The sequence below is a fragment of the Ostrea edulis genome, chromosome 5 (genome assembly GCF_947568905.1).
Source record: "Ostrea edulis chromosome 5, xbOstEdul1.1, whole genome shotgun sequence".
NCBI lineage: Eukaryota > Metazoa > Mollusca > Bivalvia > Ostreida > Ostreidae > Ostrea > Ostrea edulis.
In genome coordinates, this window is record NC_079168.1 from 32,291,141 (window position 1) to 32,315,204 (window position 24,064).

The window sequence follows — 24,064 nt, forward strand, 5'->3', positions numbered from 1 at the left end:
GAGTACATGATTTGTCTTTTATTTTCCCTTGTACAGTTTTCAAGTGAGGACCTCCTTATTTTACAGAGTATTTATATCCATATAGAAAATGTGTATATGGCAAGGATTTTGATTTTCTTCAATTTTTGAGACAATTACAGGTTGTTGAACTTGGTCTGTTTTGAGGATATATATTGAATAAAGGGTATGGTTTGTCCCTTTAGAAGCTAGGGTCTTTGTAATTAACTTGAAGCTGTGCTTAGTGCAAGGAATTTGATTCTCAACAATGTTTAATTTTCTCTGATGTTCTAAATATTTACAGGTTGTTGAACTTTATTAAATTTGGGGAAATGTTATACAAGTTGATGGTACAGGGGTTTCAACAGTCTCGATTGAAGTCAGCATTTCGCAAATTCTATGGTCGTTATAACGATCTAGTTCGTCAATACAACCTAGCATTGGGTCAAATGCTGTCTGACGTGTTTCATGCCGATTGTTAAGCCGTTCTTGGTCACACTCACCCCTTTATTTCGTCAGAACATTTTGCTAAAAGGTGAAAGCAAGGCATTTTGAGGATGGAACACCCCCGCCTCCCTTTAAAAACCAAAATTAATTGTAGAACCCCTCCTTTCAAGAATTCCTTGATCCGATCCTAATATCTGTGCTACTTTTTTCGTGACATCACTTCATCCTTGTTTTGGGGTAATTAACACGATCTCGGTGTTGTATGGTCACACTTTTATTTTCTAAGTCACTCGGTTGTTTTTTTTATCAATGGTTTTCATGGGTTCTACAATTTTACAGGGGATGTACTTTTCCTTTACGGGGGTAAGCCACATCTTGCAACTTTCTTTGGTAGGCCTAATGATTTTCATTCTTCAATTTTCCCGGATATTTCGTGTGATTTGTGTTTGATGGAACCTTTTAGGGACATCGCCATCTTCCCAAGTCAAGGATTTCTGATCCGATCCGCTCCCCATATCTGTTGATGAGAATCGTGTATATGTATTACGCAAATATTGACTCCACATCGTCTGCAGAAGAACGAAGAGGGTTTTTGCAGACACTAGAATTATTTCTATATCAAAAAGGTCACATCTGCCATGAGCCCTGTATCTTGATCAGGTAAACGGAATACAAGTAATCCGTAGTCAAGAACGGCCTAACAATTGTTATGGAATACGCTAGACAGCATTTGTTCTAAAGACAGGTATTTGCAAATAGATCATGATAACGACCATAGAATTTGCTAAATTCTTACTTCAAACGAGACTTAAATTATATCTCGGAGATGAATGACCTGCCTGTACTAAATGCTTTTATCCTTTCTGTGTACTGTACATTTGTATCCCTTGGTTGATTGAAAAAACTTTTATTGGAATGATTTTGTTTGGGTATTTCCCCCTTATACCCTGTTTATATTCTGTCCCAGATTTGAGGACATATTTCTATTGAAAGGACTTCATATATATATAAATATCAATAGGTGGGATGAATATGAGTTACCGTACCTATACTGGATTCCTAAACTTCATAAAAACCATTACAAACAAAGATACATTGCTGGATCCAGTAAATGTTATACCAAGCCCCTATCTTTGCTCCTCGCGAAAATATTAACAGCTGTGAAGGAGAAACTTCAAACGTACTGTGCTACTACATATGCCAGAAGTGTAAATCAAATGTGGATTAAAAAAAAATAGAACTTTTAGTAAACCTGAAATCACAAAACTTTTCTCATATCCACAACATCAAAGCGTATGACTTTTCAACTCTTTACACAACCATTCCTCACGATGAATTAAAGATTAGACTTTTTGACATCATAGACAGTTGCTTCTTCAACAAAAATGGAAAACGCAAATATTCCTATCTAGTGATAAGTCATCCAAAAAATTACTTTGTTAAACGCCACTCTGACTCCACATGCAGAAGTACTCTGAAGTTGAAATATAAAATATGCTGAAGTTCCTCATTGTCAATATCTTCGTGGTATTTGGTGATCAGATCTTCCAACAGTCTGTTGGAATTCCCATGGGCACGAATTGTCTTCCATTATTAGCTGACCTGTTTTATATTCCTATGAAGCAGAATTTATTCAAAAACTTCTCTTGCTGTGGCCTTCAATTCGACATTTAGATATATCGACGATGTATTATCTATTAACAATAATTTATATTCATATGTCGATTCAATATATCCCAGTGAACTCGAAATAAAAGACACAACAGAGTCGTCCACTTCTGCTCAATACTTAGATATTTTATTGAAGGTAGATATATTAACGGCAAACTAACAACTCAACTTTATGACAAACGGGATGATTTCAACTTCTCTATCGTCAACTTCCCATATTTATGTAGCGATATTCCATTATCACCTGCATATGATGTTTACATCTCACTGATTCGATATGCAAGAGCTTGTTCTACGTATGATCAGTTTTTAAATCAAAGCAGGCTACTGAGAAACAAGTTGATGATGCAGGGGTTTCAACAATCTCGTTTAAAGTCAATATTTTGCAAATGATATGGTCGTTATAACGATCTAGTTTGCCAATACAACCTATCATTGGGTCAAATGCTGTCTAACGTGTTTCATACCGATTGTTAGGCCGTTCTTGTCACACTGATTTTGACTACGGATAACTCCGTTTACCTGATCAAGATATAGGGTCCACGGCGGGTATGACCGGTCGACAGGGGATGCTTACTCCTCTTAGGCACCTAATCCCACCCCTGATGTGTCCAGGGGTCCGTGTTTGTCCAACTCTCTGTTTTGTATTGCTTATAGGAGTTATGGGATCGGTCGCTGTTCGTTGTCTTCGCCTTTCATATAGATATATATATCCAAATGTGAAAAATTACCTCAGTGTCCGGTAAATAAGAAATAAATTTTTTCATATATATATATATATATACACTGTATATGTATACTAATCCACAGCCAAATGTTATGACATATTTGTACTAGAATGACGTTATTATTTCTATAACTAAATGCACTATGACTAAGGCAGATATAAACGTTTGGGTTTTTTTTTTTTTTTTTTTTTTTTTTACGTCCCGTCGATAATTTTTCACTTATTGAAACGTCGCAAGCTGTAGGTGAAGTACCACAAGTTAGTGCCAACGCCTGTCGCGACACTGGTCATATCCGAAAGCCCGTAATATTTACTTCTTTAGAAACGCCAAGCGTTTGGTGAAGGAGCAATCACTAGGCCTACCAACCGAGCTCTATTTTAACGTCTTAGGTATGATGCGGTCATGAAACGAACGGGCTCGAACTCACTACCTCCCGGCTACGAAGCGAACGCTCTACCACTGAGCTACCGTGACCGGTGTAACGTGAAAGCTATCTTAGACCTAAGTGGGGATCCGGGTTAGAATAGGTCCTCAATATCCCCTTGCTTGTCGTAAGAGGTGACTAAATGGGGTTCCTCAACGATGATATATCTAGGCAGTCTTTGGTGGTCATGTCTTCCAACAATCTGTTGATTGATTGATTGATTGATTGATTGATTGTGTCTTGTTTAACGTCCCTCTCGAGAATTTTTCAATCGTATGGAAGCGTCACCAATACCGGTGAAAGGCTTTAAATTTAGGCCTATACTCGGCGCTTATATACGTCCATTAAGCAGTGAGGGTTCTTTAGCGTGCCACACATACTGTGACATGGGACATCCCGTTTTTAAGGTCATCTCCGAGGACTCGTGACATTCACACCTGGTGCCGAGCGTTTGGTGATGGAACTGTCACTTTCTGTTTTAAAGACTTAGGTCTGTCGCGGTCGGGATTCGAACCCCGGCCTTCCGCATGCGGGGCGAACGCTCTACCTCAAGACCACCGCGTTCCATGGACACTAATTGTGCTCCTTTATTAGCTGAATTTTATAGGTCACCTGAATTTACTCAGGTGATCTATTGCAATTGGTTGTCGTCCGTCGTAGTGCGTTAACAATTGAACATTTTTAACTTCTTGTTCATAACTACCATTCCAATTCTTTTCAAATTTGGTATGAAGCATCTTTGGGATAAGGGGGACATAAAATGTAAATTTCAGGACTCCTGCACCCCTGGGGACGTAGGGGCGGGGCAAAAAATGCCCAAAATTGACCAATTTTCTTTTTTCTTTTTCCTCTACAACCGCACATGTGTAAGAAAAACTAATTGCATAGTGATGTAGAGCAGGAAAACCTCTACCAAAATTGTAAATTTCATGATCCCCGGGGTAAGGTTCTGACTTGATATCAAACTTGACCCTGATCAAACTTGATATATAGTGTTAATGTGTAAAACACTTAAATGATATCTTCTTTAGTGCTATTGATACTAATTTGAAACTAAATGGATAATTACATGCAGTAAGAGCAGGTAGCCCTATACCAAAATTGTAAATTTGATGATCCCAGGGGTAGGGAGTTTGGTATCAGGTGGGGCCAAAATGGTAAGACATGATTAACTTCTTTTTGATAACTACCATTCCAATTCTTTACAAACTTGGTATGAAGCATCTTTGAAACAAGGTAAACATAAATTGTAAATTTCAGGACTCTTGCACCCCTGGGGCTTTAAGGGCATGGCAAAATTTATCAATTTTCAAAAATCCTCTTGTCTACAACCGAACATGTGTAAGAAAAACTAAATGCATAGAGATGTAGAGCAGGAAGGCCTCTACCAAAATTGTAAATTTCATGATCGCCAGGGTAGGGGTTTTGACCCCAGAATGGGGCCTAACTTGGTATATATAGTCTTTATGTGTAAAACACTTAAACAACATCTTCTTTAGTGCTATTGATACTAAATTGAAACTAAATGGATATTTAGAAAGAACAGGTAGTCCTTTCCAAAATTGTAAATCTAATGATCCCAGGGGTGGGAGTTTTGGTATCAGGGTGGAGCCAAAATGTTTTTAAACATGTGAACAATAGAAATTTTTAACTTCTTCTCGATAACTACCATTCCAATTCTTTTCAAATTTGGTATGAAGCATCTTTGGAACAAGGGAGACATAAACTGTAATTTTCAGGACTCATGCACCCCTAGGGACTTAGGGGAGGCCAAAAACTGGCCAATTAAAAAAATATTCCCTAGACTTGCACATGTGTAAGAAAAACTAAATGCATAGTGATGTAGAGGAGGAAGGACTTTACCAAAATTGTAAATTTCATGATCCGCGGGGTAGGGGTTTTGATCCCAGGGTAGGGCCAAGCTTACTATATAGTGATTATGTGTAAAACACTTAAATAACATTTAGTGCTATTGATACTAATTTGAAACTAAATGGATATTTAGTAAGAGCAGATAGTCCTTTGCCAAAATTGTATATTCTATGATCCTAGCGGTAAGGGTTTGGTTTCAGGGTGGTGTCAAAATTATAACGATTTGAAGGACTTATTTAAGTTTGCTGATACTGTGTAAAATCTAAATGCATACTTAGGAATAGCAGAAAAGGATGAACAAAAAAATACATCTTTTAATGTTAATGCACATATCATGTTATGTAAAGCTTCTCGTCAGTGTATGCACTTTTGAGGGCATTGAAGTTTGAAGAACACATCTTGTTTTATGCTGTTGCTGAATATTAGAATTTAGCTTAGATATTCAGAACAGGATTTTTTTTTTAAAGATTCCATAGCCCTTGGGAGTAGTGATACATTTAACTAGTACTCAGGTGACCGATAAGGCCTGTGAGCCTCTTATTTTGTATTCCTAAGATCTCGAGGCAGAATTTATTCAAAAGCCTCTACACAAGAGGAAAATATATCTTGTTGTGGCCTTCAATTTATCAAGATACATCGGCAACGTTTTATCGTATAAATCAACATTACTCGTTTTTATCCATATGTCGTTTCGATGTATCTCAGTGAACTCGAAATAAATTATACCAGAGTCATCAGTATCTGCTATATATTTGGATATTTTATTGAGCATACCGGTAGATGTTAACGGTAAACTAACAACTCAACTTCATTACAAACGAAATGATATCAGCATATCCGGTGTCAACTTCACATATTTGTGTTGTAATATCTCATTATCACCTGTATATGGTATTTATGTCTCTCAACCGATTTGATACACAAAAACAAGTTCTGCGCATGATCAATATTTTAACCGATGTATGCTACCAACAAATGCGTTTATATGTTTACCTGATCACGATAGAGAGCCCATGGCGGATGAGGTCGGTCAATGTTCAGTGGGTGTTTACTCCTCCTAAGCACCTTACCCCAACTTTGAGTAATATACAAATTACAAGATCAACATCACTCTCTCTCTCTCTCACTAGTCAGAATAGATTGTCCCACTTCAAAACAACATATAGATCTACTATGCAAATTTTATTCTTTTTATTTCTCCAAATATTTTATTCTTTTAGCTATTCCGGTTTTCTGCTCCCCAACAAACATTTCCCCGTCCCCGACAAAACACACGGCGCGTGGTTCTTTAATCCCTCCTTCAGGAATGATGTACCTCAAGAATGTCCCGTTCCTGTCCAACATGTGGATCTTGTTACCTGCTGAGTCAGTAACGATAACGTGACCGGCAGGATCAGTAGTGACGGCGCAGACATCAAATTCATTGCCCCGCCCAGAGTAAGAAAACCGAAATATTCCTAATCTATCGACAGCAGTCACAGCATTTTTCTTCCAATCTGTTACGATGATGTCCCCGTTGATGTTCTCAGTGACGTAATTTGTTTTTCCGTACAGAGGCTGGCCCTGTGAGTTGTACTGGATTTCCTGGAGTACGGTACCGGTACTGTTGTATCGCACGATTTTGGACAGGTCGTCTTTACGGAGACATACCAGTAGTTCATTTGACATGGTACTCGTGATGCCGTATGGTTCCCACTCCCCCGTTGTAAACATCGTGTGGATCGCTTTATCATCGGCTACTCTATATACAGAATTGATGTTGCGCCTTACTGAGCAAACCACTTGTTTGTTGTATACCGTTAAATACATGCCCTGTGCCGTGATAGGAACAGTTGCGTGGAGGTTTCCCAGAAAATCAAACGCCTTAAGTTCTTTACTTTCCCCTCCCATACACACTCTGTTAACATCAATAACTGCAATATCGTATAGACGACTGTTATACTTTTCACGTGCAGGAAACTCTGTGTCTATAGTTGTGATAACTTTCGGCACCTCTAATATTTTGGGACTCGAAATCTCATTGTCATAAAATATTACTTTCGATAGGGAAATCCTTTTTTCTTGTATTTTGACATTGTATCCGAAATATGATTTGAAAGAGTTGTCGTCAATTTTGGCTTCGCAAAACACCGGAAATGAGTACTGTGTAATCTCTGAGGGAGTTTCCTGATTTTCAATCATACATTTCTTCATTTCCAGTACATTCTGTGAATTTTTCAGTTTCGTGGTCGTTGTCTTCATTTCATCAACTTTTCTTAAAATCTCTTCTAGTTCTTTCTTCTGTTCTTGGAGAAGTGATTCGTGCTCCTTTTGCATGTCGTCCAGTTCCTGGTGGAGCAGCTTCACGTTTTTCTCGATGTGTCTGTGCAACTCCTCTCCTCGTGACGTCACTTCATCCTTCTTCTGTTGGTAAATTTTGGATAACGAAGGCAATCTCTGTATCGTATGATCCAAGATTTTCTCAAGTTCATATTTATATTTTTGAAGTCGCTCATTTTCTCTTGTAATAATTTCTATCATTTCTTCAATTTTCTTGGACAGCTCGAACATTTCGTGTGATTTGTGTTTGTTTAAAACACACACCATGCATATCGGAACATCACAAGTCTGGCAGTACACACAACACTCGTTCTGTGGATGAGAATCGCACGTGCAGGTGTCGTCATAATCTCCACTACCGTAATTCACCACAATATGTCCGGTCTTGGACTTCATTCGGAGGTGAACCGGAACACATGAATCGCAGAGATTGACTCCACATCGTCTGCAGAAGAACGAGACAGGCTCTTGACAAATATGACATTCAACGAGATGTTGACCTCGGATAGTTATTGTAGATTCCATCGATCATGATTTTTTTTTTTATACCTGAAGTAGATATATAATGATATATACACAATTCAAAAAAGTACATTCAGACATGTTTTCTACTTTCTCAAAATAGTTTAAACGTGACGACATGTGTGATTCTACAAATATATATATATATATATCGCTATTTGTAAGCGTTGGTGGCAAAAACATAAAACTCGGTAAAGAAGGTGTTGCACGTCTCATGTTAATTTCCCTAGAAGTGTTGCATGAAAGATCGAAAAATTTAAGTTATTCAAATATATGACAAAACCAATTCGAACGTATGTCTTGATTCAATAATTTTTGAAAATAAGTTTAAAAGACGTGTATTGACAAAATTAACCAAAATATTTCGAGTTTAAATCAAGCAATAAGCGATTTATATGATTTTTAGCGTTAAAATGAAGGGGTATCCCAGAATTTCACTCCAAACTGCCTCCGTGAAACAAAATAAATTTAGCATGGGCATGTTCTTCGATTTTTCCTCTAAATAAAACTCGCTTTGAAATTTTGTTTCACGAGGGCATTTTTTTTGTAAAATTAAAAAAAAATCGAAACGACTTCACTAGTATTATTTTCAACTTCACCTGTACGTTAATTTTCCATAGTAATGTATGGTCTACTGCGTGGTTCAGTGGATAAGGTTGTCGACTCTTAAATGTAAAGATGTTTCCTATTTTTAAAACGACCGGGTTCGACTCCCTCACGAACATATTTTTTTTTTTCATATTCCTTTTCCATCTAGATTTTTTTTTTCTTAATTGAAACACGCTTCTAGTTTTTAAAAATGTTTCATGTCAAATCTCTGTTTATTACCATGTTCCGAGTTTGAAATAAACTTCCAACCTGGACACTGTTTAGTTTGTGAATAAGACTCAACAAACACGCCGAATACAGCATGCAATACCTGCATTTTGATAGTCAAGGCTGCTAACGAAAACTTGTATGTTTTTCTGAATGAAAGTTGTTGATAAAGGCATGGTGCCTTTTACGAAAAACCGTTGTGAACTTTGCAAAGCTTTCGAAGAAAAACTTTAAGGCCAAACGAGGTAAATAACCGTTAAACAGTTTGAGTTTATATGTATTTCAGTAGCAAACTGCTATGTTGAATCAATTTTTACAGGTGCATGTACTTTGAATAATGTTGAATTTTATTAATGCGTATTAAACTTCCCATATATTGTTTTGTGGTCAGAGTCATGTACAGTTGCCAATTGTTGGTTGTAGAAAATAAAACATACGAGTATAAGAGCTTTTGGACTGTAGTAGTATAAAAATATTTGATACACTCGTAACATGTAACCGTATACATTGTATCTGATACTCAGGAAAAAAAGAAGACAATTTAGTTTTCACGATTTCAAAAATTATCTTTAGACTACATGTATAATGTACTGACACATAAAATGTATTAGGCTTGTCCCTAGTACTGGGGAATCCTTCATAAATCAGGTATTTAAATGGCAAATGCGCAATGAGTATAAATATGAATGAAGGTCAGTTCTACGTCACGAATGTTGGCACGGAGCTCCGATTAGGGAAAATTCACGTTTCTGTACAACACCCTCTTTGTCAACATCGATTTAAATGTTGGCCATGGTGAATAAATTAGGTATCATACTACTTTCACAATCAGTTGATCGAAGAAGGGCGCATGTGACGTCACTGTACCACGTGACTCCCTAACTAATAAAACTAGCCAAACTCCCCGTCGAGGCCTCATTATGTCACCTACGAATAGACCTCTCCTATCAATCTCTACCCAGAGTTGAGAGCAAGGAACGACAACTCTGGGTAGAGATTGCTCTCCTATGTGACGCAGTACAGTATACAGATTTGTATATTGTGAGTCCGCGATTATCACGCAGGCAAATAACACTAAAGAAGTAGTTCGTAGTTAAGAGTTGGAAGATATTGACATTAAAATCATTAATATAAAAGTATGGATTTTATTTTAAACATAAAATGATCAAAAGATCATTAAAAAGTAGGGAGACTCTGTTCAAATTATAGTGAGCAAAGTTCGCGTACGAGCTCGATCGCTCCAATGATTACACATATGAGTCGTGTGATTTGATCTTCATCAGCTGAAAAAAGATGAGTGATATGTCTTACGGCGTGACCGTGTTTGAGGGCGATGCAAAAATATTTGCATCAGTATCTAGATCCATACCAGAACAAAAATTATCCCGAAATATTAGCACCTAACGTGCGAGGACAGAGCTCAATCAAAGTATTCTAACTTTAGACATTTTTTATCCGCCAATTCATCGAACGCGGGAAACTCTATGCAAGTGATGTAAACAGTGCATTGTGACGTCACATTCAGCGTCGGTATTTAGCAAATACATGTAGGAGACATGACCTACAATCGCGTTAATCGAGGAGTGATTATACAATTAAGAAAATAAGATTTACATGCTTTTACGGATTTTATATAACATCTCAGAACGGCATGAACTTGGGTACACGAGATTCAAAATGGAGAAATACATGTCCACGCGCTAGTATTCGAATAGACGCCATTGAGACCAAACTTTTCAAGTTCCATAGGTATGGTTTGATTTTTCATTAGTTTTCTATATTTTCCTTTTAACCATGTACATACGTGTCAGCTATAGGGAGAGATCCGCTCTCATGGCCCTTCGGGCCGTGAGAGGGCTTAATTCGCCCTCTATTACCCATAATGCTTCTGGGAAAATGTCGCGGTCACTGCGGTATACTTCATTGACAATCCCGTAATTAAAATAATTAGATTGTTTAGAAAATACCATAAACGTTTTTAAATTTCAGACAAGCTTTCTCATAGCTTCAAAGGTTTTGTTTTTGCTTGGTTTGAAAGAAGAAGAAAAAACCATGGCAGTTAATATGACGTCACAATGTAACTGTTTACATCCTCCGAGTTATATTTCCCGCGTTAAATGAAGAGGCGGATCAAATGTCTGTAAGGATCGTCGGAAACCCACGGTTGGTCGCTCTAGATGATTACCTACCGTGGGTCACAAGGCCAGTATTTTCGCTGGAAGGTGTGTCTCGGCTTCTATATGCGATTGGTCGCTTTACCATTCCTTATTGCGATATTCAACCAATGAAAAAGCCCCTTATTCCAGTCATCGGTAGCATAAAAAAAAACATGCTTTCGAAGATTTGACTACATTCAAGTTGGACAAGTTACAAAAATTTCAGCGAGATGCTTTATCTGTATTATTGAAGCTACGAGTTCGTAGTTCCATCATACGGGAGCAATGTATAGGGTTTTTTTTAACAGACTTGGTATTTCATCTGTTTTTATAGATATGTTAAACTTACTTGCGTATTAAGTACTGCCGTAATTTGTTCTCTTTGTGTTGTCGGCACAATTTGAGCCAGTAATTGTGACCTTCGATTTAAAACACACCTCTCTCGTATAAACACGATATCTCACCTACGCTAATTACAAAATGACGTGTAAGACCATATCTTAATTCAAATTTGCATCTAATTTTTAAATTGTATCATGCATGACTGATTTTATTCACGTGCCATGAAGCAGTGATGATAATAAACATACCAGAGGCGGATCCAGGATTTCCGAAAGGGAGGGGGGCACATGTGAAAGTGAAGTATTAGTTAAAATAATAAGCCATTTTGGGTGCCAAATCTGGAGTTTTCATCTATATATCTTTGATAGTGGCACAACAAAACACACACTTTCATGGGAGCCGCCATTACAGCTGACACATTGAGTACCGGGAATATTTACGGCGATTCCCATTGGTCCTCGATAGGTCACGTAAAATCACGCATTTTAATGAGTTATGCGAAAATATCGGCCTTGTGACCCACGGTAGGTAATCGTCTTGAGTGATCGACCGACCGTGGGTTTCCGACGATGGTCTAATATGTTGACGGTACTACCGTTTGAGCGAGCGCAGCTACATGTATGTACATATTTTGTAATGTTCATGATTTGATCTGGTTCAATTTAAACAATATCTATTTGACAAATACTCATAACATGAATGAAATTAGGTAGCTGAAACAGCTAGCGTGTTTTAGTTTTATATTAAAAATCATTAAAACATATATACTTTAATGTGATTGAAATATTTTTTTTTTCCTATACATACTGCAAACTACTAATCTGATTAAAATACTATAGTCTTAAAAAAGAATTGATTGTTCTAACAAGAAAAAAAAAGTCCAACTTGTTGAATTATGTGAATTTAAGCTATTTGAAAAATTACAACAACAAAAAAATAAATAAACGGAATTCGGCCCGATCGAAAATCATTAATTAATTCTAGTTTTGTGAATAAATCTTATGCCTCGTTCACACGGATGCGCATTAAATTTTACTTCGCATTAAATTAATTCGAATTAAATAGCGTTCACACGGCGGTAATATTTAATGCGAAGTAAACTAATGCGCATTAAATTCGTATGCATCTCTATTAAAGGGTGCGCGAAATAAATTAAAGAATAGACTATGTTATTGAAAATTATTTTTATAGATATTTTAATGAATATTGTGTAGATCTATACAAAATTCTTTGTTCAAAACGCTATATAGGCCTACATGTAGTATACTACATGTTTACAATTTAGGCCTACATACATAATTCTGATCTACACATAAGGAGTTTTTTGTCGTGTGTATTTATATGTTCCCAAGAAATTACTTGTTATTTCCTCCGACAACCAGCATTCAATCTAGACAATATATTGTTTCTTCATGGGCCCAATTTTAAAACTTCGGAACGTCTTTTTCACCATTCCGCTGACTACTGTTATGACGTAATTTTTAATTACTAATACGTATTATAAGTCTACTATGACGTCATATGGTATAAAAATTAACAATGAGCGGCATATGTTTTAAAAAATGTAAAAAAGAAAATCATATTATCACTATTTTACAACATTGTTGTCGAATTTAAAAACAATTCCTTCCACATGTATTACTCAGTATGCCTATGCAGAGCACAGATTTACGTCTGACATTATCTAATGACATGCTGTTTGTACATGTTTTTAGTGATTATGTAATAGTGTGGATTGTATAGGTATATAAACAACTCAACACCAATGGTAGGGTTCTATCAGAGTTTGTATTCTTTTCTAATTAACTCTGAAATATATAACAAGAATATCACATATAATATATATATATATCATGAATTAAAACATATAGTATAAAAATATCAACAAAGAAAACTCATTTGCTCAGCACAGTTTACAACCAAGAGTTATTCCCCTTAATAGTGCTTATAAAGATATATTTGACTATTGATTACTATATGATATAAATAATAAATAGATTTATCTTACTCGACTATTGCACTTAATTAATCATAGACTATTAATAAACTTGATAAGAATATTCAGAACTTATCATAATGCAAAGAATATACAAAAAAATGCAATGTCATACCTATGTGTGACACAGAGCCAAATTTCTGGTCAGGTCCAAAATATTCTATATGCTGGTAATAAATCTATATAGAAATAATGAAATATCAAATACTTGTGTGAAACTAATGTTACATTACTTATTCACATAAGGAAATCATAGAAAGTAAAAATAGCTGAATACTACTCGAACACTCTGACATTCACACATAACATATTTAAACTACTACATTTGATTTAATCATGATTTATAGTTTTAATATACATTCATACTGATATACATTTTACTCTTTAGTTGTAATTGATAACTTAAAGATAATGTAGAATGCATATGATCACTCTTACTCAATTACCATCATAGAAAATGCATAAAATCTAACTATTCAGCAAATGTATTAATTCAAAGTAAGCACATGTACTTTGAATTATATATGATCATAAAAACTCAAAAGAAAGTCATATTTACTTACAGTGAAATTGTACTAGGAAAATCTTCTGGAAAACACTTCTATATTCTTAGAAGACAATTCAAAATGTGAACAATAGTAAAGAGAGGGAACTTAGACAACCAATGAAATTGGAGAGTTCTATATTCTATAAATATTTACATGGTGCTATTACTGACCATTATGATCTCATAATCTATAAATAACTTTAGAGATATTTGCATATACTATTAAGTTGTACATAAAATAAATTAAAAGTAAAGACAACTTTTGTCATGTACTAATCTTCATAATCTAAATAATGAAATAATATATTTACTTTAGAAAAATATCACCCTGTCACATGCTTCCCCTCTTTGTAAAATGACGTCCTCGTCATTTACTATGACCAAAAAAATATAGATATGGCTTATTTTGAGTAACTTGACTGTAAAGTATGAAAAATCAAAGCTAGCAAAATATATTAAAACTCTTATAATGTCTCGAATACTTGATATCTAATATCTAACTCTTACTAGACTGACTGAACTGACTGGTTTGTTTTGATTTAAAAAAAATGACTTTAATTTTAATGTTTACCAGTAACTATATCAATGAGAGCTTTAGCTACTGCTTCGGAATTCAACGAGTTAAAAATTGGATTAGTGGCAAGCGACTGCAAATAATCTGCTCTGACTTTCCATTCTGGTTGAGATACTGCTATCTGTTGGTTGATAAGGTAATCGCCTCTTTTCATCCAAGCCGGTTTCTCTCTAGTCCTTTTTGACTTCCTCTGACCCTCAGCATCTTCCTCACCATTTTCCTCATCAGTACTGTTCAGATGGGGTATGTTCCCAACTGTAGTACTAGTATCTGGTAATGCTGTAGCAATGTTGCTATCTGCATCCTCATCTTGAGTTCTGACTTCTTCATCCTTCTCAGCATCCTCAGAAGCATTAGCGACTGTATAAACTTCTACTGCTGCTTCTTCGGGTATGTCTGTATGTGCACGTGCTTCGTCTCTCTCTGGAGCGGCTGCAGCTCCTTCCACCTCAGTTAACACTGTATCAGGTGTCTCTGAACTATCTGCAGAAGTTACATAGGGCTTTGGAACTGAAACAGGTGTACTTTCATCGCAGTTTGCAATGTCCTCTGTCTCTCCCTCGAACTCATAACTGCATTCTGAATCGTTTTGATCTTGTTTCTGGTTTTTAGTTTCTCTCTTGGATTCTCTGGTGATAGGTTTGCTTCTTCTAGGTGCTGGTTTGGGTCTAGGTTTGTTGATCTCAAGTTCAAATTCATCAAGGTGACCAATAGGCAAAAGTAAGTTTCGATGCAGTGTTCTTTGTATCTTTCCGTTACTTTCCTTCTTGACCACATAAACTGGAATGTCTTCATTGGGCTGGCGGTAAACTATATATGGCTCTTCCTCATATTTATCAGATAGTTTATGCTTCCCATCAAATGCGACGATCTTCACTAGGACTCTGTCTCCTGGTCGGATTACAGCTCCTCTAACTTTGATATCATAATTCTTTTTCTGTCTTTGTTGTGCTTTTTCAATGGAATCTTTGGCTAATTTGTAGGAGTTTTCCAATTTCGATTTCAAATTTGCAATATATTTATGAAGAGTTCCTGTTTTGTCTTGGTCATAAGTGTTGAAGATGATGTCAACTGGTAATTTCGGTTCTCGGCCAAACATTAAAAAGAAAGGTGATTGTCCAGTTGTTTCCTGTCTCATAGAATTGTAGGCATGAACTAATGAAGATATGTATGATTTCCAGTCCTGCTTTTGGTAATTTTCTAGTGTCCCTAACATTTTGATCAAAGTTCGATTAAACCTCTCCGTCAACCCATTTCCCATAGGGTGGTATGGCGTGGTTCTTGATTTCTCAATTCCCAATATACTGCATAATTCTTTGATAATGTGGGATTCAAACTGTGCTCCTTGATCACTGTGGAGTTTCAATGGAATGCCATAATGAACTATGAAGTTGTTATATAATGCTTCAGCTGTTGTCTTTGCTGTCTGATTTCTTGTAACTATGGCTTGGGCATATCTCGTAAAATGATCTGTAATGACGAGTATATTTTCATAACCACCTTTGGAGGTTTCTAATTTCAAGTAGTCCACACATAACAGTTCTAGAGGTTGAAAAGTTCTGATGTTCGTCAATGGAGCTCTTTCGTTAGTCGGTGTTTTTCTCAGAAGACATCGTCTGCAGTTGCTAATATACTTTTCAACATCAGAAGTCATTCCATGCCAGTAAAATCTATCTCTGATCAAACTAACGGTCTTTTCTCTTCCAGGATGTCCCATTTCGGTATGAAGAAGGTAAAGTACTTTCTTGATACATAACTTGGGTAAAATAACCTGCGTCTTGACTTCTTCATTAACTGTGATCTGTCTAACTAAAATTCCATTTTTGATTTTCAGTTTGGCAAAGTTTCGAAACATTGCAGCATGTTGTTGTGAAAAATTGAACGGTAGCTGATGTTTTCTTGGCTGGTCATTATTTCTGACATATGGTATCCAAAAGCGTAATACAGGATCATTCTCTTGGTAGTACTGTAAATCAATCTCAGTGTAGTCTGATAAATCTGGTAACTGTCCTACTGCAGATGTTGTCATAGATAGGCATTGTACGTATGGCAATACATTTAGAGAATTACAAATGGCTTTGATGGAATCAGCTGGAATTCTGGACAAGCTGTCAGCATCAGCATTCTGACTACCAGGTCTATACTTGAGGTCAAAATCATAATTGGCTAGAGTTGCAACCCATCTTTGGCTTGTAGCATCCAACTTCGCTGATGTCATTACGTATGTAAGTGGGTTATTGTCAGTAAGTACCGTAAATGTGTTTCCATAAAGGTAATCGTGGAATTTCTCGCAAACTGACCATTTTAAGGCAAGAAACTCTAACTTGTGAGCTGGATAATTTTTCTCACTCTTAGATAGGCTTCTGCTTGCATACGCTATAACTCGTTTTGCGCCATTTTGTAATTGGTATAATACAGCTCCAAGACTACTAGAAGATGCATCGGTATGAAGCTCAAATGGTTTGGTATAATCAGCATATCCCAGGATTGGATAAGTAATAAGCTTCTCTTTCAGGATGTTGAATGAATGTTCCTGCTCTGGACCCCATTTCCAACCAGCTGGTGGTGGTTTTGGTTTAGCTCCTTTTCGGGTCTTCTTCTTGGTGTCTGGTAGAAGGTCATTCAATGGACGAGCAATGTTGGAAAATCCTTCAATAAACCGACGATAATATCCAACGAAACCAAGGAATTTCCGTACTTCATCCGGATTAATAGGTGCTGGCCATTCTTTTACCTTATTAATCTTCTCTGGGTCTGGTTCAATACCCCTCTCTGAGACAATGTTTCCTACATATTTGACCTGTCGTCTAAAGAATTCACATTTCTTCGGAGATAATTTCAAATTGACATCTCTTAGTCGCTGGAAAATTTTTTCTACTCTTTCAAGATGTTCCTCAAAGGTTTTGGAGAATATTATTATATCGTCCAAATAGATGTAACAAATGTCAAGATGGAGTCCTTCAAAGCATTGTTCCATGAGTCGCTGGTACGTGGCTGGAGCATTTACTAAACCAAACGGCATTCGGTTGTACTCGAAGAATCCAAGTGGGCCTACGGTAAATGCTGTCCGATCCTTATGATCCTCGTGTACCTCTATCTGATGGTAGCCACTTTTCATATCTAATATGGTGAAATACTTGTTCCCACTAAGTGCATCTAAGATATCCTCTATTCTAGGTAATGCATAGGAATCTTTCTTTGTGCGTTGGTTGAGTTGGCGATAGTCGACACACATTCTCAACTCGTTATTCTTCTTCCTGCATAAGACAACATTACTTGACCATGACGACTTTGATTTTCGGATAATTCCTCCATCTAATAACTGCTTCAAGTGTTGCTTAATTTCAGAAAACATAGATGGTGGAATGCGACGTGGACGTTGTTTAAATGGCGTATCATCCTGTAGTTCAATTTGATGTCTGACCATTTGTGTACAGCCAATATCTGTTTCGGACTTTGAGAAGACATCTGTGTATGTCAATAGTAGTTTCTCACTTAATTGAATCTGGTTGGTCGTCAAAGTCTCTCTTTCCAGCTTGATTAGCTCCAGTAAATGGTCTGTGGCTTGTGCTGCATTGCAAATGTTGAGATCTTCTATGACTACAGGCTGTATCTCACAAAGAGTAGATCTTGGTTGGATTTGAACTGTCCTAGTTGTTACATTGTCAATGCACACTTTGACTAAGTTTCGTGCTGGATAACTATAGTTGATGATTGTGGGCTGTATATCGAGATCAGATGGAATGTTGGAATCAGTAGTTGCTTGAAGAAGGGCTGGTGTTGTTTGGTGTGGAATAGCTCTATGAATGTAGCCTGATATAGTGACGCTAGAGTTAGGTGGTATGACAACTGGTCGAACTTCTGCGGATTTAACTATCCCTAGTCTGTTCTGTTGTTTCCTAAGTTCTTTAGCCTGTAACGTCATACTTCGGAACGCTAAATACCATGGAGTGTGTAATTTGGCTGTCTGTAGATATCTGTCTCCATAGTTCGTATGTATATCAGTGAGGAGATGATGAAGTATGTTGGTTCCAAGAAGAACAGGTACTTTCTGATTGTAGTTACTGTCCGGGACAACGAGGATAGGATACTCTGCTAAGTTAGAATGAGGTAGTCCTGTAGATGTTATACTGGCCTCTATATATCCACAATATGGTAATGTTCCTCCATCTGCACACTCTATGTGTAGGATTTCAGTCATGGGATGCAGTGGTAAATCTGAGAGACATGTTTCATAGTATGATTTACTCACGGTGGACACAGTAGAACCTGTATCAATTAGGGCTGTTACTTCCATGTTATTGATAAAAATTTGTACTTCTGACGCGCTCCCAACTAAAACAGTTTCTGTTTTCTTTGTGTTCTCAAATGTAGGGCGTCTGTTCCTGAAATGACCTAACGTCTGCCCCTCGGCGCAGGTCTGCTGAAGTTTAAATTACGCTGGCTGTGATCCATCATGATGCGACAATTTCTTGCAATGTGTCCAGGTTGGTGGCACTTAAAGCATATAGGTTTGCCTTCCTCAGTCTCATATGGTTCAGGATGAGGATTCTGAGAATATTTGCTGGATGATGTTTGTTTTGGTTCCCAATTCCTTCTGTCTGAATCATTTTCATGTCTCTGTTTGTCCCTTGTCTCCGTGTATTGAGAATAATTGGAATTTGTTTTCCTCTTTCTTTTGGGATTTTCAAGTTCCTGTACTTTGGTTGTTAATTGCTGAACCATGGCCTTGAGCTCTTTGATATCATCCTCTCTTTCAGTACTGGTTGATGTTACTGCCATCTTTAAATGTGTTTTCCTGATGGTATCGTGTTCTTTCTCCACCAGTCTAATTTCTTTCCGAAGTTCATCGAAATCCAAAATCTGGTCGAACTTGTATCCAGTAATATCTTTGATCCATTGATGAAGTCCATTCCAGTACTTTGATCTCAACTTTTCATTTGATTCTTCTTTCCGAGCTACTCCTTTGATGACTGCCTTCCTATATATTTCCTCTAATCTGCAACTCCAACTCATAGTTGTCTCATTCGGTTCTTGCTTTGCACTATAAAATCGTTCCATGATAGTTTCTCCTCTCTCAACTGTTCCGAAAATACTTTCCATCTTATCCAAAATCTGACATATGGTGGCATCAGGTCCAATTCTCATCAAAACACTCCCAGCCTCTCCTTTGAGAGATCGCCTTATTGCTTGTGCAATGACTCCTTCTGCATACTTCTCCTTAATCAGAAAATCCACTTCATACCGCCATAGGTCATATGTAGTCTCATGTTTCCCATCTCCCGAAAAGCATGAAATCTTTGGAATGTAGTTTCCTTGTCTAGTAGTAAGCGTATGTTCAGTTTCTGGTTCCTTTTTAATTTCAGTTTCATTCATATTTGAGACAAAATCAGACATCCATTTCTTGAAGTCAGCAGTTGAATCGGCTTTTGGTTTAATATTCATTTCCTTGAATGCATTCGCAATCTGCGTAAGCTCCTCCTGAGATAGCTCCGCCATGTTGGTTTTGAAGTTTCGCTAAAGCTCACTCGGATAGTATGAATTTTTTTAATATATTAAATTTATGATTAATCCCTAAGACTTAATAATGATAATTATTTCTTGAATAACTTATTTTTAAAAAAATTTAAATGGATTATCTAAGAGCTTAATTAAATTGCAACTAATTAGTGGCTAATATTTCTTATGACTAAGATTCAAATAACTTTAATTGTGTTTGATAAACTCTAAACCAAAAAAATAAATTAACTCTAAATATGGATCTTTAAAAAAATAAATTGAAGTCAACTAGCAACACAAGTGATGATGAAATCTAAAGTTAACCTAGAATGATTTAACTTTACAATGCAAAATATATATAAGTTGATATTAAGATTTCAAAAAGCTAAATAAATTCAGTGAACCTGATGAAATTGGTTATTTATGAAAGAAGAATAACTCTGGAAAGTATCAATGAATGATGGTGTGCAGTCAGGCGTGACAAAAAAATGTGAGCAGGGGTTGTACACTGGATGAATAATACTCAACCAAAAAGAAGAAAAAATTGGTAGCACCCTGTAGAATGATATATATACCTCACCTAATGAAGATATAGCAAACAAATAAACTTAACTAATAGTAATTAATGATAAACCAACTATGCAATACTAATTACATTCTGAAGCAATAAGTTTGTAATGCACTGCAGAATTACCCAAGTATGAACTAATCAAGTTAACCTTAAATAAATGACTTAATTACTGACCTTGATCAGAATTCTTGATGAATTCAGGTATACACTGTACTACATGTACTTAACTAAGTAAATCTAATAGTGCAATAGTGTTGAATTTATCGATTTATTTAAAATTTAATTATCATTAGGCCTATATTGAAATGCGTTTTATGTTCAAAGGCAGTGCTGTTCACACAGTTTTACAAACTTGAAAGGTTTACTACAAGACTTGGCCATTTTTATCACACAATTAGTGACTTGGAAAGATTGAGGGCAGAAATAAGTAAAATAGAGGCATGCAGTCGAGAACATACAGTTCTAAGCAAGTCGTGTCAAAGGTTAAGCAAGTCAAAGTGATCGAAGGCAACAGAAAAAAAATTGTATATAGAATGAAATATTTCAATCACATTCATTATGTTTTAATGATTTAATTTTTAAAATCCTGGTAGAAAACTAAAATGGGCTGTTTCTGCTGCCTAATTTCATTCATGTACTGAGTATTTGGCTAATACATACTGTTTTTAAAATTGAACCCGATCGTTTGACGTTATGTTTTTTCGTCATTCTACAGTGACGTAACACAGTACACGCGGCCTAAGAAATCGATATCCCATAATGCCTATAACTGGAAGAGTTTGGTTTGTAAGCAAAAACCATTTCTGTTGCACAGTAGAATGACTGGACTATTTGTGAGCAAACGAACTCTGGTGGAAGTTTGTAAGCGGCCTAAGAAATCGCTATCCCATAATGCCTAGCTGTTTGTATATAAAAATGAATGGTGTGATTATTATGGTTACAATTTTTTAGCCAATCGTCAAATAGAAAAACAGTAATACGACTAAATAGATGAACGAGTTCATGAGTTTCTTTAAATAAGAATATACGATATACTTCGGTAACTTTTTTATCATTTTGAATTTATTGGTTAATTTTGTTTAGTTTTAACGGCCTTTTTCATTGCAAACGGGATGTATTGTTTGCTTTGAAAGAGAAAAAAAAGTCGAGGCTAAATTTGACGTCAAAATACACGGTTTACGTCGCCTTGCGTTTCATTTCCCGCGTTAAATGAATAGGCGGATCCTGTAGAACTGTTATCCCCATATATCCCTCTTTAATATTGAGATATTGCTGGGTGTTTAGCGCAAGGAAAATTTCATAAAAAATTTATTTTTTAAAATGAATCATAATCTACCGTACTTAACGAAATTATGATTACCACTTGGGACACGCCAATGACCATTTCATGCTTCGCTCGATCCAATGGTCACACCATATACATATTAAGCATATTCCACAACAAGTTTGCAAAAACCATTTCTGTTGCAATTAGTGGTGGAAGTTTGTAAGCGGCCTAAGAAATCGCTATCCCATAATGCCTAGCTGGAAGAGTTCGTTTGCTCACAAACCACACTCTAAACTGGTTCCCTCTTGATCTCGCTTCTCTACGGATACAACAGGTAAGCGCCAATTTTTGACGACCAGGATTTGGACTGTATCGTTATTTCACGCGTATAACGAGAGTTCCTTTCAAAACAACAACGACGCTAACTTTGACGTTACAGTCGACTACACTACGTTATGAATACAGTGAAGTAAGCCTATGCAGCGCGAAACTTCGTAATTTTAACGTAGCGCAGTAGACTTTGACGTCATAACTAGACTACAACGACTCCATTCTCTCACCAGAGGACGCGTTACGCAAGCTTCACATACACATAGGCCTTTGTGAGGATCGCACGGAACTCTGGGTAGAGAATGCAACGACTCTACCATTCGGAATCTCTCTAGTGAGACATAAAAATCAATTGACCAATGAAATCGGCTCATTTGGGCTAACCAAAGTACCGCTTATCCATTGTTTGTGTGTAGCACTAATCAGCGGGGAACCAGTTTAACCACACTCTCCCAGCTAGGCATTATGGAATAGCGATTTCTTAGGCCGCGTATACTGTGTGACATCACTGTAGAATGACGAAAAAAAACATAACGTCAAACATAAACAACTTTCAAAACAAGAACGTAAACATCAAGTTCATTACTTTACACAATACTTTGAACAGAGTCTCCCTACTTTTTAATGATCTTTTGATCATTTTATGTTTAAAATAAAATTCATACTTATATATTAATGCTCTTCATATCAATATCTTCAAACTTTTAACTATGAACTACTTCTTTAGTGTTATTTGCCTGCGTGATAATCGCGGACACACAATATACAAATCTGTATATTGTACTGCGTCACATTGAAGAGCAATCGTAACTACTCGGCTATTTCCGTAACCGCAAATGAACTCTTCTTGCTGTTTACGGAAAAGGACGAGCGCGTTCCGATTGATAGGAGAGGTCTATACGTAGGTGACGTAAAGAGGCCTCGACGGGGAGTTTAATTAACTAGAGTTTTTGAAATCGGGGCCTAGATTTCCGTCTGTATTGTTGTTAATTATCGCAATATTTCGGCGAACGAACTATTAGAATTAATTACTACAAGCATAAGGAAGACAAAATGCATGTAATTTTGTATACTTTGAAAACATGAGATGTAGGTAGACCTACTTCCGGCATCGCGTATTATTTTAAAAACAATCTAGCTGATATACGAATAATAACATATTCTCAATTTGTATTTTATATACTCTAAATTTTTGTAATTTTATTTTGATAACTTGAAATATAACCTTAAAACATTACTTCAATCTTACCTTCGTTATACCTGCTAACAACGTGAGATCGTCACCATCAACGGTATTACTTGTCTGCCAAACCCGGTTTTGAACAAACAAACTTTCGATACACAAAATAGTCAAAATATTCATATGTAGTGATCAGTCATTCAATAAAATTACTTTGTTAAACAACACTCTGGTTTTACGCACAAGTACTCTGAAGATATTAAAAGATGCTGGAGTTCCTCATTGACGAGATCTTCGTAGTCATTTACATCGGGGTCGAAATTCATAAATAACAGAAGTTAAACCGAAAGCTGCTTTGGGAAGTTATTTGTCTGTATTTTAAACAATAGACTGTCATCCTACCTGAAAAATTCTGTCATTCTGTGTGAGGAATTGACAGGATTCAGAAAAGGTTATGAAACAGTTGACCATATCTTGAATCCAAAATGTCTTGTTGACTTGTATATAGTCAGAGGACAAAAACTATATATTGTGCATTTATTGACTACAAAAAAAGTATTTGATTCAGTAAATAGTCTTACTATGGCAAAAGCTATTACGTTGTAATGTAGATGGTAAAATGCTCACAATATTACAAAACCTATATAAAAATGCAAGATCTTTTGTGAGAAGTGGTATGAAATGCTCAGAATTTTTCATGTCCAATATTGGAGAAAGGCAGGAGAAAATTTGTCCCCTCTACCAGGGACCTATATACTAAGTTAGTATATAGGTCCCTGCCTCTACCTTTTTCTCTATTTTTGAAT

General features: G+C 36.3%; 1 protein-coding gene across 2 annotated transcripts; it reads right to left on the minus strand.

The window, feature by feature from the left end:
- Nucleotides 1-6,308: 6,308 nt before the first annotated feature.
- On the minus strand, nucleotides 6,309-23,606 carry LOC130054851 (E3 ubiquitin-protein ligase TRIM36-like). Of its 2 annotated transcripts, none has more exons than XM_056165807.1 (2): nucleotides 23,328-23,606; nucleotides 6,309-8,007 (listed from the first exon to the last, which is right to left on the minus strand). In XM_056165807.1, the coding sequence occupies exon 2, from the start codon at nucleotides 7,981-7,983 to the stop codon at nucleotides 6,331-6,333; it is 1,653 nt and encodes a 550-aa protein (XP_056021782.1). In that variant the 5' UTR covers nucleotides 7,984-8,007; nucleotides 23,328-23,606; the 3' UTR covers nucleotides 6,309-6,330. The 2 variants fall into 2 exon arrangements, with proteins under 2 accessions (XP_056021782.1, XP_056021783.1); XM_056165808.1 differs by lacking the exon at nucleotides 23,328-23,606 and adding an exon at nucleotides 13,406-13,527.
- Between the last annotated feature and the right edge of the window lie 458 nt (nucleotides 23,607-24,064).